Source organism: Wyeomyia smithii, chromosome 2, assembly GCF_029784165.1.
Source record: "Wyeomyia smithii strain HCP4-BCI-WySm-NY-G18 chromosome 2, ASM2978416v1, whole genome shotgun sequence".
Taxonomy (NCBI): domain Eukaryota; kingdom Metazoa; phylum Arthropoda; class Insecta; order Diptera; family Culicidae; genus Wyeomyia; species Wyeomyia smithii.
In genome coordinates this window covers 170,119,223-170,136,431 of record NC_073695.1, presented here as the reverse complement: position 1 = coordinate 170,136,431, position 17,209 = coordinate 170,119,223, and the positions used below count along the sequence as shown (strand labels likewise).

General features: G+C 38.7%; 1 protein-coding gene across 1 annotated transcript in view; it reads left to right on the top strand.

The window, feature by feature from the left end:
* LOC129720681 (potassium channel subfamily K member 10-like) overlaps positions 1–17,209 on the top strand; it is a 214,004-nt gene that overhangs the window by 154,685 nt on the left and 42,110 nt on the right. The window contains exon 5 of the mRNA XM_055672240.1: positions 13,208–13,855. Coding sequence (XP_055528215.1) covers positions 13,681–13,855 — 175 coding nt within the window. The 5' untranslated portion in view covers positions 13,208–13,680. The remainder of the gene's footprint in view (positions 1–13,207; positions 13,856–17,209) is intronic.

Below are 17,209 nucleotides of genomic sequence, written 5' to 3'. Positions count from 1 at the left end.
TTGATTTGCGCGTTTAAATAATCAGGAAAAATTTGATTTGCGCGTTTAAATAACGGTACCCCGCCGCGTCGAAAACGGACATCGTGCGGCAGTTCGTGGAGACCGGATACGCCCGTTCCGGCATCTACATCTTGGCACTTTTGAACACCAATCAGAGCATTGAAAGAAAGCCCGATTCCGTACGGCCGACGACCCTGAGCGACAAGAAGCTCCGAAGGATACTGAAGAGGAAGACCGAGGGAAAAGTGGCTACATCGCTGCGTGCGCTTGGCCTGGAGGTCTGTGCAACCGATCAAACAGTGCTTGGCGAACATGGACATACATGTTAGGCCAATACCCGTTCACTAGTCTCGGAGCTGCAGGCAATGAAGCATCGGCAGCCCCTGAATAAGATGGTCAAATCGGTTTTCCCGGCAATTCACGACGTGGCGGTGGTAATGGACGACGAGACCTGTCTCACCCTGGATGGCAACGACTGGTAGGGCACTTTGTATTTCAAGAAGTAAAGCACTAAGGTGAAATTTCTTTCACTCACCAAGTTCCCCAAGACGGTGCTGCTGTGGCTGACAATCAGTGAGAAGGGGATGTCAAAGCTGCTCTTCTTTCGCTCCGGACTGGCCGTGAACGGGGGAATTTATAGTACAAAGTACCTGCTGGAAATTGCGTCATTTATCACAAACTACTATAAGGTCGAATACACGGTGTTTTGCCGGATCTGGAGTCGGCTCACTATTCGAGGCGATCGTTTGAGGAGATGGAAAGGCTAAATGTCAATGTGGTACCCAAGTTGGCGAACCCGCCCAACGTTCCCAAGTTGCGTCTCATCGAGGATTTCTGGCAAGCCAGAAGCGAATAATCTACTTCAACAATTTTGTCGCGAAATTCCAGGAGGAATTGATAAATAAAACGAAAAAAGAATTGAATAACATGCATACACGGCGAATGTTCCGGTGACTGCCGGAAGGCGGCACGCAAGATCGTAGATTTTTTCGCAAGTGAGCTAACATAATTACATTCCATAAGAAATTTATGAAACTCAATTATCTGTCTTAGTTATTTTTTTACCACCATCCGAAAAAAGTCCATTTTTTTTAACGCATACGTTAGCACAAAACGACATTTTTAGCTCATTGAAACATCTGTGTAAAGTATCAGCCAGATCAAAAATAATTGATTGAAATGCTTGGCCTATGTTGCGTGGAATTGCACAGGTTTTTCAGTTGACTAAGGACATTGCAGCGGCAAAAGTACCGGGCAAATCCGTGTTGATCACTAACTACTAGTATTAATTGCAATTTTTCAAAATACCATAAGGAACTTGCACCACCCTCCCCCCCCCCCCCCACCCCCTATTCGAAATTCTGGCTACGCCCATGACCATCACCAAATTTTATCTGTCAAAATACATATTGTCATCTTCAATGTGTAAAAAATTAGATTTTTTAAAAAGGTGCTTTTTAAGATATTTAAACTTTTGTGACAATTCGGAAAATTTGGCACAGAAAAAGAGTTTTTTTCACAGTGTATATATTTTTTCTAGAACCACAATTTTATTACCTACAACTTTGCTGAAGTTCAATAAAACGAGTCGTTTTTCTGATATAGAAATTTTTATCTATCAGTCACCATTTTGAATCAGCAGTCGCGAGTCTACATGAAGATATCATAAAATAACCTCTTTATCAAAAAGGAACAACTGTGAAAAGTTACAGCGAAATCGGTAATGGTCGATCAGGATCGACGTGCGAAGTAGCACGGAATGCCTCTACTGTCATCGAATCACGATGAATATTTTCGCTATCAAACAGATTTGATAACGTGTTTTTCCCTTCTATTGTTCATCGGATCATTTTAAATGACGCTGATGACTGTTTCAATTGACGGAGCGAGAGATTCTTTCCTTTCTCTTAGCGTGTCAATTGAAATTAGTTCCGCATCGCGTCGTTTGGTGATAGTTTTCTAATACCGCAAGCCGCAGTTAGCACGACAATAGCATCCAATGAATATGTCACGCACGTTCCGACCAATATTTCAGAACATTATTTTGCTTCTGATCACTGGCGCGCCGCAGTCACTTAATTTTGTGAAACTGGTATTGGCGTCCGTCGTTTCAGATCGTCACGGTATTTCTAACTCGCTATTTCCTCTGTATGCGTGAAGTACTGTATGGAAGCCCCCTGTCTCTGTTTGCGATCATTGTCTTTTTCAATTGAGAATCGTCAAATGAGAGTGAGACTGTTAATCTTCGCTTTCAATTGAAAATCTTTTCGTTCCTTTTCAAGTCCTTTAACTGTCAAAATCAAAGTAACGAATGTTTTCAATTAAAAGCGACTGGTCAAAGCGTCACTATAACCTGATTATTGTCAATTGTAATTGATTTTGTCAGGCTCTGGTTCGATACAAATTCTCATAAACACGTATCCGCTATAAATGTTTTTTCACAATTTTATTTATATTCAATTTCTCGAACCCTATAACGATATTGGCAATTATTTTTTAGAAATAGCATATCACAAAAAATACAATAATCACCCGCTTATATCACTCTCCGATTTTTTCTGCCCCCGATTTTATCACGTTTTTCACCCGGTTTTATTATTTGATGATAAAATTCATTTCATTTAAATAAAATGCCAGAACGAATTAATTTTTAATTAGGATTCAATATTTAGTGCTTTTTCACAACTCTTTGTAGAATAACATCGTTCTGGATATAGTGTACATTGCAAATTCGATTTTGACGTTTCCACTCGATTAATTAAATAGTGATTCAAATGTTAATTATGGCCATACCGTATATTTGAAGAGTTTTTAAGCTATTAAACAACGCATCTCATGATATGAAAAAAAGTGATCAATCCATTTAACGATCAGATAGAAAATACTTTTTCATTGGATTGTTTTTTTAGCAAAGTTTAATGTGATCTCAAAACAAGAATTTAAATATATTTTAAGAATATTTTAATCACCTTTTCCGGCCCCGAAACCCCCTACATGCAAATTTTTACGCCGATCGGTACAGTAGTTTCCACGTCTATAAGGATTAGAGAGACAGACAGACAGATAGAACTGCTCTTTTAAATGATAAGGTTACTTGTATTAATTAAATCGCTGATTTTACGTATTAAATTATTGGTATAAAATCTTTTATAACAAAATAGTAACAACAAAAATTCCCGATTTTATCACTTTTCTTATTTTATCACCCCAAGCATCATCTAGGGAGTGATATAATCGGGTGATCACTGTATTTCATTTAAATGTATTATATACTTACCTAATTGTCTTCAAAAATTCCCAACGCCCACCCTGTTGCAGTCTGATTTGAGATTGTAGCAAAGATTTTCGAGCGGTTTCCAATACACGCTGTTTCCCAGATTTCCCCATAGTAAGGCAATCTACTAACCATAAATTCTCAAATAAGTTGATTCCCTTGACAGAGCTCCCGTTTTCTACCGAAAATAAAAAAGCTTCTATTGAATGGTAGGTATCTTTATCGTTCCGGTTGGTAACTCAGCTGAACCTGCAGGAGAACAAACCACAGCCTGTTGAACTACGATAGCAATGGCTGCGGTTAAATTCCGGGAAATCCTTTTCAAATAAGCTCTCACTCGTTGGCCATCAGGATAGTAGTGCATCATGAAGGTAGCACTGTTCATAAACCAAGGTATAGTAAAGCTAACGAACTGATTGATAATTGTAACATTCTGGGATCGTCATTGAACGATCGTTTATAGCCGGTAGCTTACGTATCGGTTGAACAGATATGTACTACAGCCCATCAAACAACACGGTGAGGTGTTGATGGTAATTGATGAAACATGGGCCACAAAGAAAAGAAAGGTCTGAATCATCACAACGCCAACCAGCGACGGATGATAACGATGGAATCTCCGGCTCACGAGAGAAAGGAAAATGGGAAAATAACGAGCTCACATGAGAATCAATACATCACCCGCCGATATAATTGTGATGTGGATTTTACGGTTGATCCCTCTCTTTGTTTGAACCGAACAAAACATAGATCCATTTCTATTGAACCAAATATAATTGCCGGGGGGTGGGTTGGCAGTTATCAAATTGTAGACTATGAAACTACTAATGAAAGATGATATTCTGATGTCTGACAGGGCAAATGACGATTGCTAACCTACACCAGATCTTCTATTCAGAGATCATGCGGCTCCGTTTATTCAAGAACAATGTAAACGCATGGTATTTTAGTTTCTGAAAGTATAAAGTTTAGAGAGATGTTTGATATAGATATTATAGGTAGTTGCAGTTCACTGTCCGTCCAAAATAGGTATATTGACCATGACAACAATCACCGTAGACTATTCGTAGTTTTTTTGTTTGCGGGTAACGAGGTATGGTAGTACTGGAATGTTGAAGGAAATTGTTGAAAAAGTTTTAATTATCATGTATTTAAAAATGAATTGAAGTAACCTTTTGTCAAAGGATAGTCGCGTTTACATTACTTAGTATTTTTAATTTATTGACATGGTTCCATAAAAGTAAACTTTTGAAGTTTTGCGACAACCAATTCAAAAATGATTTTATTTCTAGATGATTGTCTTAATAGCAAAAAGTTGAAAATTTTTTGCAGAGGCGTGTGAAAGGTAGCCTATCACAACGCACATGACGTTTCACACGCAGTAACTAGCAACAACACTCAAGGTGACACTTTTTTCTTTTACGGCAACGCTAGCGGAACGATTTCAAAGGTTTGCGTTTCTGTCGCATCGGAAAAAACGACAATCAAACGTGGGAGCAACATTTGCTTTCTCTGGTCCTCCACCAGACATTGGTTGACCATATTTTCGCATCAACTGTTTCTTGTGTATTTAACGCGGTGTTAATCATGAAACGGATGCATTTCATTAGGAGGGAAATTTTGCTGGTATACAAAGATTGTTTTTAATCGATTATCAATGCGCTTTTATCTTTGATACAGTTTTTCTGTTTTAACCGGGTAGTTACACTTGAAACGCAAAATATGATCTACTCTGAACGGTTATCAAAACTGACAGACATTTGCGCAGATACTAAATATCGTTGATTTCTATAACGCAACCAGCTCGTAATCTAAGCTCAGCTTCTATCTACTCTATGGACGTGTGTTGGCTCCAAATCACGAGTCTGTGTGGGATAGTGACGTCAATGATGGTTGCTTCTATCTTTTTCATAAACCTGAATATTCGGTCGGGATTGGAACTATTAGGAAAAAAACCTAAATTAATCCACCTAGTGGTCAGACTCAGCCTTTCTCATTCAAACTTATTATTTGTAAAAATAGATTTACATGAATCATGGGCGTAGCCAGAATTGCAAGTAGTGGGGGGGGTTGCAAGCTCTTCAAAATTTTAGAAGTAAAAAAATGGTACACTAAGGTCGCTTTTTACACGGCTTTTTTACGTGGATTCCGGAATTTACGCGGATTTCGAAATTTACGCGTTTTTTTTACGCGGATTCCGGAATTTACGCGTTTTTTTACGCGGCACGTATCCCCCGCGTAAAAAGCGACTTTAGTGTGTTTTGAAAAATAGAAATAAATATGTACTAGTCTTTAGTGATTGTTACATCAAGGCAACCAGTGAAAAGTTGTCCTTGACATCAGAGTGGAAAATTTGATTACTCTTTGTCCAAGCCGGAGAGCGGTCCAGCATCAGCAGCGTCAGTATCAAACCCCGGAGCAGATTTTGGAGTCCCTCTCTTCGAACATCATCGAGTTTGTCTTCGATGAAGAAAACAAAGTTACGTTCGGACGTTGTTGTTCAACCGCTACCAGGACCTTTTCAAAGCTTCCCAAGGACGTGAAGATTGAAGACACAGTCAAGATTCTCAATAAAATCTTCGGGCATCAAACGTCAAACGTTCCGGAAGCGGTTCATGTGTCTTTTCACGATTGTTGTTGACCATCTGCCGATAAGCACACAGCAAGCAGAGAGCACTCAACCGCTGTTCAAATATTGTTGACCTTAGCCAGGTTTTCACCCGACGTAATGTGCTGAACGAGCGTTCAATCGTGCATGTTTCCATGGTAGAGCAAGTGCAATTTTAACTGCTTTCTCAGTCGCAGGGAAGAAAGAACGGGCTTTAGCTAGCAGGTCTTTAAGATCCAACTCTTTCAAGTTCCTACGATCTGCTCTCATACTGCTACAATGTTAATACAAAACTTCCACCTCTCCAACAAAATTGTCAACTTCATAAAAAATTACGAAATTTTCGGTTTTGCGCTTGAACTCTTCCAACGACATACGTATTACGTTAGCGGGGTGCAGCAAGGGCAACGCGTAGGCAGGTGCACTATCTTCATCGAACTGTGTTTCCAGTGAGGTTACAAGAGAATTGTCACAGCTCGGTTCCAATACTCCAAGCTAGTTGATGCAGACGGATTTGCCCGGTACTTTTGCCGCTGCAATATCCTTGGTGGATCAACTGAAAAACCTGTGCAATTCCACGCAACATAGCGTAAGCATTTCAATCAATTATTTTTGATCTGGCTGTTATCTTACATAGATGTTTCTATGGATTAAAGATGTCGTTTTGTGCTATTAAAAATATTGAAAACAAAATTCTGCACCAATGTCAACATTTAGGGGGGGGGGCAAGGCCCCCCTGCCCCCCTCTGGCTACGCCTATGACATGAATGCTTAAATCCAAAAAGGTATATTCACTCTTTGGGTTCTAAAAAATTGATGTTGTAATTAAAGTATAAAATATGAAATTTGACGTAATGTTAGTGCTTCAGAAATAGCGAAATATAAGAAATGACTCTTAATTTTGAACAATTTAATCATGAGCGATACCGGGAACGTTTAAATAGTACGATACCACATTTAAATCATGTTGAGGCCATATATATTGATCAAAGCAGCTATAGTGTTAAATAGTCTTTGAATTTCTTTTCTTTACAAAACTTTTGAACAGTATATCAAATTTTTATGAAGTTTGTTATTTGTAAGTTTGAGAGATGACTCGTTTGTATGACACTAGTTATGTTCAAATAAGTCGTTGCTTAAGTTTGATTACAATCAAATGAAAAGGGAACGTATGGGGGAGCCAAACTTGGAAACCACGTGTTCAATCATAATTCATCAGTTAACCCTTAACTATCCCGTTCATTCGATATCAATATTGTTCAAATCTGTTGTGTAGTTTCTAAGATAATGAAGTTTAGTGATTTTCACATTTCGATACATTACAGACGAAGTAACATTCCGATTACAGCAAAATTCAATAGGGTGTTATGAGGCAGCTAGAATTTTCATTTGATACTAATTCTGTGGAACCATCTCTGAGAAAAGTGAGTGAGCCCAAGTAGTCATCAAAATATGTTTCTTTTCATAGCTGGATTTCACATTTTTAAACATAACAGGAAAAGTAATAATCCGTTCGCAAAAACAATCATTAGGGTCTTATGGGGCAACAAGACTTTCCATATGACACTGATTTTATGAAAATCGGTCCAGCCATCTCTGAGAAACATGAGTGAGATTAAACAGTCTCCAGAACACGTTTCTTTCTGTAACTTCTGAACCATATGTTCAATCTTCATAAAATTCAAAAGTTGAGGGTTTTTAGGTAACTCGTTCATTTGAAACCAATTTTGTTCAAATCGGTTGTGTAGTTTCTGAGATATTGATGTTTCGTGATTTTTACATTTTGATACATAACCTCTAAACTAGAAATCAGATAACAATAAAATTCAATAAGGTCTTATAGGGCAACTAGACCTTTCATTTGCAATTGATTTCATTGAAATCGATTCAGCCATCTCTGAGAAAATCGAGTGAGATTGGGAGAGCGTTACACACACACATGCAGAAAATGCTCAGCTCGTCGAACTGAGTCGAGTGGTATACGGCATTCGGCCCTTTTGAGCACTTTTATACCTTTAGTTTTTGCAGTGATTGCTATACCTTTCTAGGAGAAAGGCAAAAAGTGAAATGATAGAAATGACTTTAAATTTCAACTTCAATCCCGAGCAAGGCCGCAAACATTGAAATAGTACAATATTGAATATAAATGATGTTGAGGCCACATATTTTGATCGTAACCATAGTTTTAAACAGTCTACGGGTTTCGTTTCTTTCTATAACTGTCAAACCACATGTTTAAACATTATGAAATTCATTGTTTAAGGGCATGAAGGCCCATTTATTTGAATTCAACTATATCCATAGCTTCTGAGATATAAGAGCGTTTTTCACATTCTGACGCAGCGCCAAAACTAAAAGTTTTATTACAATGAAATTCAATAGCAACCTAAGCGGCAAATAGACCCTTCATTTGACACCAAGATAGAAAAAATCGGTCAGACCATCTCTGAGAAAAGTGAGTGCGAAAGAAAGGTGCACATACACACGTACACACCCACACACACATATACACCTATACATGCATATATGCAGAAAATGCTCGATTCGTCGAACTGAGTTGAGTAGCATATGACATCCGGCCATTTCAATCATTTTTCTACCTTTTAATTAGCCAATGATCTTTAGGAGAAAGTCATAATGTTTACTTTCATTATGTGTTTTCACATTTTTATGAACAACGAACACAGTTACAATCCGATTGCAATGAAATTCAATAGCATCCTATGGCGCAACTAGACCTTTCATTTGCAATTAATTTTATAAAAATCGGTCCAGCCATCTCTGAGAAAAGTGAGTGAGAAAAAAAAAGTTGCACATACACACACACACACACACACACACACACACACACACACACACACACACACACACACACACACACACACACACACACACACACACACACATACACACTTACACACCTACATACAGAAAATGCTCAGTTCGTCGAAAGAAGTCGAGTGGTATATGACATTCGGCCATTGGGACCACTTTTATACCTTCGGTTTTTCCAGTGATTGCAATGCCTTTCTAGGAGAAAGGCAAAAACCATTTATTCAATTTTGCATGAAATTTTTGAATTTCGCTTATTCCCGGGCTTTACGAGCTCCTAGCTGCGAAACGCCATCCTAAATTAAAATAGCTAAAAATTTGCATATTCCATTGTATCTACTGTTCTTGTTAACCATAATTATTTTGTATACATATATTACGTAGGCAATGCTTGTGTACACCAACAATTCTTTGGAAGGTTTTCGAACAACGGCACCTACACGTGTGGTGCGATTTTAATTTAACTTTCTGATGTCGCATTCACTGCGCCCGGTACAAGCAAGTGTTTACACCTTAACAGACATCTACAGTTTGAATAACGAGAAGCGCACAGTTAAACGAAATGCATACATCTACTTCACTCTCATCATACTGTGGCCTCGACTTGGGGTCTCTGAATATTTCATTGAAATTTTTGAAGTAATGCTACTATATGGCCCTGTATGATCCTCCTTCCCATGCAAGTACAAAACAACTCTCTCATCCGAGGAAAATAATTGCCACGACCATTTCGAGTCTACGAGGCGAGCGAAGCACTTGAAATAGTTCATTCACAATTATCCCCGCTATCCTGCAGAGAAATGAGCAGCCCGCCTTAGCCGGCTTGGTGCCGAAATCTCTGTGGGAGACAAACAATCCGCCGTGAAACAGCATTTATCATTTCCTTTCTCAATGAATGAGGCGAATGCGCCTTCTGCAAAACAACACACATTCTCAAGGTCCATCGTCCTTTCGCGAAGTGGGGCACTGTGCGGCTTCTCAGTGAAGCGAGAAAAACAAGTTCTACTGACTGGAAATTTGAAAATAAATTACCTGTCTAAATTTTACATGAAAATACTGCTGTGCATACTTTCAGCAGAGTGCCGCTATGCCTGAGTATGTTTTACGTTGTTGATGCTGCGTTTTCTCAATGGATATTCATCTCGAAGTTTTTGTTACCTCGCACAGTGGTAAAAATTTTGAATGTATAACGAACTTAGTTGACCTTTATTCGCACTATTCTGCATTCACGTAGTTTCACCGTAGATTAGAGCAGTATGTACCGCTGTGCAAAACAACGCTGTGCACTTTTTGGATGCAGATAAAACTTAAACGAAAACATTCACAGGCTCTATTCTGTGCACACTATTTTTGGCTGTTTCCATTGCGATAACGAGTGAGAAATTGCTTTGTAATTTTTCTTGGGTAGCACATACGTCTCTTGCAACAGATTATGAATCACTCGGAAAAGGCCACTGCACGAGGGACGTCATTCCGGGCCGGCCTCTAACCACCCGTGAATTGTTAGTGGCAGTCAGCGGTCAGCCATAGATCTTCTTGGTCACAGAACTGGCATATAATGCTCCAGGGTAGAACACACATTGTATGGGTATGTAACAGCAACAGGCTGCATTGCATTTGATATTCTGTCACTCAAAAAGTTTTTGTTGTTTATGTCATAGTATATGGTGTTTCTCGGAAACAATTTCAATCTTACAAAAGTACACCCTTCTGTGCGAGAAAGGCGGAACCGTGCAGAGTCAGTGAAAAGGTTCAGAAAAATCGGTTTAGTGAAACAAATTGACGAGCGATGTATTAGGCTCAAATAATATTTTATTTATACTAAACTTTGTCTAGTTAAGATATTTTGTTATAGCAGACAGCGTCTATCTTATTTTCTCCAAATACTCCAGGGCAATATAGCCAAAAATTTTTGTCGAATACAAGGTGTAACGAATGAAATTATTCGATACACAATTAAATAACCGCAAACTTCCCGCATCATCAATCAGTTTGATTGATGGGTTTGTAGGCATACACATCTCCAACCTCTCGCAGCTCCTTAGACAAACTTTCTATCCAATAGAACGGAGATAAATCACTGACATCCACCCTCTTCGCACTCAACAAGCAAATGGTAGTTATTCTAGAACCTAATTGGGAAAGCTATATTTAATACAAGTGGAGTTTTTAAAGCAAATATCTGTATCACACAATGCCAAACCACAAAAGAAAAAAGGCTGGATGAGAAATATTAATCCGAATATTAACTAGAGGAGGCGCACCCTATTATAAGTTTTCCAAGTTTCGGTAGGTTGAGGCATCCCCGTGTAAACAATAAATCAAAATAGTACATCGTTCTAGAACTTTGCCCATAACCTTTAAACAAAACATCTGCCAAAAAGGTGGGTTTAATAAAAGTGGCTTCTCTACAAAATGTAACTGTTCAAGCTTTGTAAATTGATTAATTGGTTACCTTGCACATACAGGCCAAACTTACTTATACGAAAAATTGTTCGAATGATGTTTAATTTATCTATAAAGATCCGTGAAAATGGTTTGATTAGCCACAAATTACCAGCCGAACTGAAAAAAACTTGGGGAACAATTTAGCTTTTCTCAATAAGTTGAATTGCCTCAATATGAGGTCTAATTACTTACTTTACTTTTGCGGCATAAGAAGGGAATCCAGAATACTTTGCAATGTCACTCGGTTTGGTCTGCTATTCTCCAGTCACCTCTAACACCTATTAGGCGGGCATCCTCGTCGACACCACACATTCAACGTATGCAGGGTTTACCACGGCCTCTATCGGGATTCCTGCTAAATATAATTATCGCTGAACATTCCTCCGGCATTCTAACAACATACCCAACCTACCGTAGCCTACCGTGTTTTATTTGCTTGTCTTTATCCGCCGATTTTCATGCGTCCACGCAAAACACCATTTTCCAGTTTGCCACCAAGGATTGAACGCAGGACTCTGCATTCAAAGACACCAAGAGCTCGCCGATCAGCCTCTTTCAGTGTCCATGCTTCATAGCCATAGAGGGCCTCCGGGAAATTCAGTGTTTTATGAAGTGCTAGTTTTGTACGGGTTTGCAGGCTGCGGGACCTCAGCTAGTCACAATAGGGTCTCAAATGACACGTTTTTACCAACCATTATCATATGTCTCTTAAGCATATATAAATATAAATAAATAAATAAATGAGAGGAGCACCTAGGTAGGTAAGCAAATTGCATTGTTTGCTTTGCATCTCGAAACTGAAAGAAAAACATTATTCCATCCGCCTTTCACGTATGTGTGCTCTTTGAATGCTATCGAATTTATTTCAGCAGTGCGAACCGCGATGTACTTCTGTTTTTTCATGCTAGAATGATTCACCACTCTTGTCTCGCTCAGCTGTGGTGGGCAAGTAATGAGCAGTAAATATTCACTCCGCTCTTTTCACATATTGAGGAGAATAACAAGCCTGGTCACCAATATATCAACTCATGTTCTAATGTAAAACTTGGTGTTTGTTTTGAATTTTTTCACTCAATCGTTTTTCTTCTTCGTGTAAATATGTTTTGTTATAAAATAATAATAGTTCGCCAAATCTTATTCGTATAGACAGTATATCTAAGAAAGGCAAAACGGTGGAAAAAAATTTTCCTCATTGTTCACTCTACTATTCTTTTGTTATTGAGTAACATTAAATTGCACCCCAAAAGTGACAAATGTGTAGGTCACATTTGTTCTTTGATCCTAAAGAGCAATTCCATCAATTTTTGGCTCTAAAAATATTTGTAGTCATCAATACTTTTTCTACATTTAGCATATAGCTTCTCAAAAACAAAAACTAACCATAAACACAAAATGGCATCTTTTTCCCATGCAACCATCTATGCAAAGTTTTAACCAAATTAAAAATGGTTGATTAAAATCGGCCAACCATATTTTGTGGAATGGCTCTAAATCAACCACTCAGATTTTGATGTAATATTTACCATACCCGATGAATATAAGCAAAAATGCGGCAAAATTATGGTTATTATTTTAATTTAATAGATATATTCAATGAACTTTCAATACATATCCAGATGCATGAATCTCAAAGTAATTACAGTTACAGGCATTTGAGTGTCTTATACATAATATGTAAAAAAAACTAATCTGAAACATTCATTCACCGCTTGACCCATTCCAAGTGCATTTTTCTATTTTCGCTTCGCTTATATGAATGACATGTCAATCGATGATAACGATGTTAGAGTTCTAGTAAAATGGCGATGCAAAATAATTCCCCGTAACTGTCAGTATCGCAACATTTGTAAACTGTCGAATGAATATGCCATCAGTCGGTGAATAATTCGATTGGCCAAGTTGAAACTTTCCTTACCATCATGTAGCCAATTTTCGAGATTAGTTCCTGGAACAAAGATCCAATTATCGAGAAAATTGATACTCACAGTCGCAGTTCTCCTGGCGGAAATCCTCTCACCTTCCCCCTCTCGTTCTTTATTTCGCAGATCAAACTTTGTCATTTCCAACACCGGTCGCTGATAAAAGTCCTGATGGACCGTTCCGACGCTAGATCGAGTATGAATATTCAGTATAGATTTACATCCAACTAGAGGACATCGGTGAAGACACACTCATCAACAAACAGAGGCAGATTGGAATTAGCTGCTGCACCACGGTGGCAGCATGAAGCATTACAAACTGCAACGCAAGTACCACCAGCAACTGCGAAGGTACCAGCAAACGGGAGGTTGTGAATATAAAATAGTTAGTGGAAATTGAGTTACGCAACTGATTTAATCGAATTAGACATGTTGCTTTGATAAGACATTTTCCACATCCATTTCACCAATATCCTTCCGAGGCGTGGCTACGAAAACCGTGTGTCACGTAGGTGAAGGACAGTAGCATCAAACGTTGGAAGCTGTGGAATAAGCAGAAGAAGCGGACAAACAAAAATTAATTCAAGCACAGAACAAATATGAACACGAAGCCACCTCTCCAAGTTCCTAACTTCATCGGTAGTAGCACCTCATCTAGACCACAAAGTCCCTCACTGTGCTTCTCAACTTCTTCGTCGAAGGCCGAAAAAAATGAACCGGTGACGTTGTGTGGATGCCGCCGTGCCCCGAGATCACAATGTTTTTCTGCAATTGGTAAGTCAATGAGCTATTAACATTTTAAAAGCACTCAATCATCTAGTCCAGTTATAAAATTCCTCCTTGCGTCTTTAGTGCGCAATTCCTATAGCTTTTGTGCTATTGGTGTTTTGAGAAAAAAAAATCACGATTAATTCTCGCGAAGGGTTTTTGTAAGAATGGTATTGGAGATCAAGAATATGTTTAGAGCCAGAAAGTTTTGTTTGACTGGTGAGATGTCTTTGGCAAGGTTATTTCATTCTTCCAAAAACAATAGACACTGATTTTTTTACAATGAACAACATTTGATTTCAGGTTTCCAGAAACTTGCTACAACTTCATTTATTAATTTCCACGACACAGAATTCGACACAACTTACTGAGCAACAAATCACATTTTTAAAGTGTTATATACCTTCTTTATAAATTTCAAGAAACTTTTGCTTGTTCTGAAAGTAAAACTCTTTAAGAACATTTTCCAAAAATGCATAGAGATTCAAGCAATAAGGAGAAAGCTTCAGCGGTTTGAAGTCAGCCTGGCATGAATTAATCTTGAAACTTTAAACTCAATTTTACGAAATGGTTCCCTCGTTGGATTATTGCTTAATATCTTTCGATGGGTCACAGTTCAGGGCAGTTTCGGGAATTTCGACATGTTCCATAGGGAACAGACACATGATGGCAGATGGTGAAAACAACAGAAGAGTGTCATTTTGGCTGTACAAGTAGGAGGCACCGTTGATTATACCCATTGTGAATTGTTGGCTCTTTGTGTTGTTGCTCTATTTGATGTTTCACATAGTTCCAATACTTACATCCAATTTTTTAGCAATGTCACGAGCAGAAAGTAATTCATCTTCCTGTAAAATACAAACTGCTTCTACCTTTTTGTTACAAAATACAGTTTATTTTCTCCCCCCGGATTTCGGTAAATCTGCAACAATTTCGAATATTTTATAATTTTCCTTCACTCGCACATCTCAATCGTTTTTGACCCTCATATATTTTGTGCGATTACCTATGAAGAAACTTTAATAACGTGGGAAACTCTTTTCATTTGAATAGACATCTTCACGAAACTAGAGTTTTAAAAAGCTTGCATATCCCTACTTTAAATCCTAGCCACGAATATGTGTGGATCCACAATCCGAAATCCCCTTCCTTCCATTGTTAGGCTATCCATAATTTTCATTGAATTTGCTAACCCGATCTTCCAAAAACAGTTGTTTTCCTTCTAAATCCTCAATCTTGAAAGGCAAAACTTTAGTAAGTAAGCCAAGAGCAAATATTGACGTAGTTTTAGTTTTAAATAGTTTATTTGACACGGCACGATACAATTTATGTTTAACTGAGCCAAGTACATTTTTTTTAATTCTAAATTAGCAGGGAAAAGAGGGAGGCCTTTTTTTATTCTCGCGGCCGACTACGAGCTAGTGGGGATTTAAGGTGAGAGGAGGGTTGTTACAATTTTGTTTTTAACTATTTTATATTACAGAATGTATTCATTTGTACGTGGCTAACCAGTGATGTTCTGTTTGAGCAGTTTTGGTCTGAGGTGTCTGCGTAAACATAGAGATGCCGAGTCTTCGTTTTAGTGTCTCCAGCCGGGTGTATCATTCTCTTTCAGTTTGTGACAGAAATTGTATTCTAGCAAATAGATAAAAGAAATCAAATTTTAATGCCAGCATTTTTTATAAACCCGTATAGCTGTGTCATGTACTGGAGATCACCGCTTCCCAGAATGTCTCTAACGGGTACGTTCGGTTGTTTTCCTCGGGCCCGAAGGGAATCTATAAGCTCAGACCTAACACCACAGTATTCGGTACACGACCAAACAACATGCTCGATGTCATGGTAGCCATCGCCACAAACGCAGTGATTACTGTCTACAAGCCCTATACGAAAGAGATGCGTGTTTAACGTATAGTGATTGGACATAAGTCTGGACATCACGCGAATGAAGTCCCGACCTACATCTAACCCCTTGAACCATGCTTTCGTCGATACCTTAGGAAAAATGGAATGTAGCCACCGTCCCAGTTCATCTGAGTTCCATGATAATTGCCAACTGTTGAGTGTTCTCTGACGCAAAATGCTATAAAATTCATCATAAGCAATTGGTCTTACATAAATATCGCCATCAATCGCACCCACCTTAGCTAAAGCGTCAGCCTTTTCATTGCCCGGAATGGAACAATGAGAAGGGACCCACGCTAAGGTAACCCGGTAATTTTTATCTGTTAAAGCACTTAAAAACCGCCGTATTTTCCCAGGAAATACGGGATGTGCTTCACAGTCTTCATCGATCGCAGAGTCTCAATGGCACTGAGACTGTCTGTGAAGATGAAGTAGTGGTCTATGGGCAGGGTTTCGATGATTCCAAGAGAGTACTGAATTGCAGCAAGTTCTGCGACGTACACGGAAGCAGGAGCATCGAGTTTGTAGGAGGCGGTAAAATTTTCGTGGAAAACACCGAAGCCAGTGGACTCATCTAGATTAGATCCGTCAGTGTAAAACCTTTTATCATAACTAACATGTTTAAACTTATTGGAAAAAAATTTAGGGATCTCTTGGGGTCGCAATTGATCCGGGATACCAGAAATGTCTTGTTTCATGGTGGTGTCGAAGAATATAGCATTAATAGAAGTATCTAAAAGTGCGACATTGGAGGAATCGTATGAAGAATGATTAATATCTTGAGCCATATAGTCAAAATATAAAGTCATAAATCTGGATTGAGATTGAAGGTCGACCAACCTCTCGAAATTTTCAATTACTAATGGGTTCATAACTGTGCATCGAATTAGCAACCGGTAAGAGAGAGCATGAGCATGAGCATGATTGACCGCCCGCGGTTGCTACTCCGTTATTGCCAGATCAGCTGTAATTACACAGAGAACCAAAGGATGATGCTTGGGATTAACAGTCATCCTCAATGTGTAACAACTGGTGACCTTAATCTTTATATTAGGCAATACCAGCGCCGGCCGCATCCGAATGCAGGTCAAAGAAGGAGTGTGTATAGGAATATGTTGACGTGATACTCGCTTTATTGGAAGCCGAGAACACCTCTGCACTTCCACGAGAAATCACTGGGATGTTGGAGAAAAGGGTAAGATTTGCAGCAGGTTTCGTTTTGGTAAACGATGCGCTGAGTTCTAGTACCGGGTTCATAATAACAAATATTGCGCGTACGAGTTCATTATATCTTTTACGGAAATCATAACGCGATCCGAACTTATTCCGGTTGATGATGTAACACCGCAAAAATAAAGCGCACGCGAGGATACCGGACCTATGACTCAATCAAGACAGATTCAAATATTCGAACATCTGTTTATGAAGTCATTATGCAACTACCAAAACGTATCT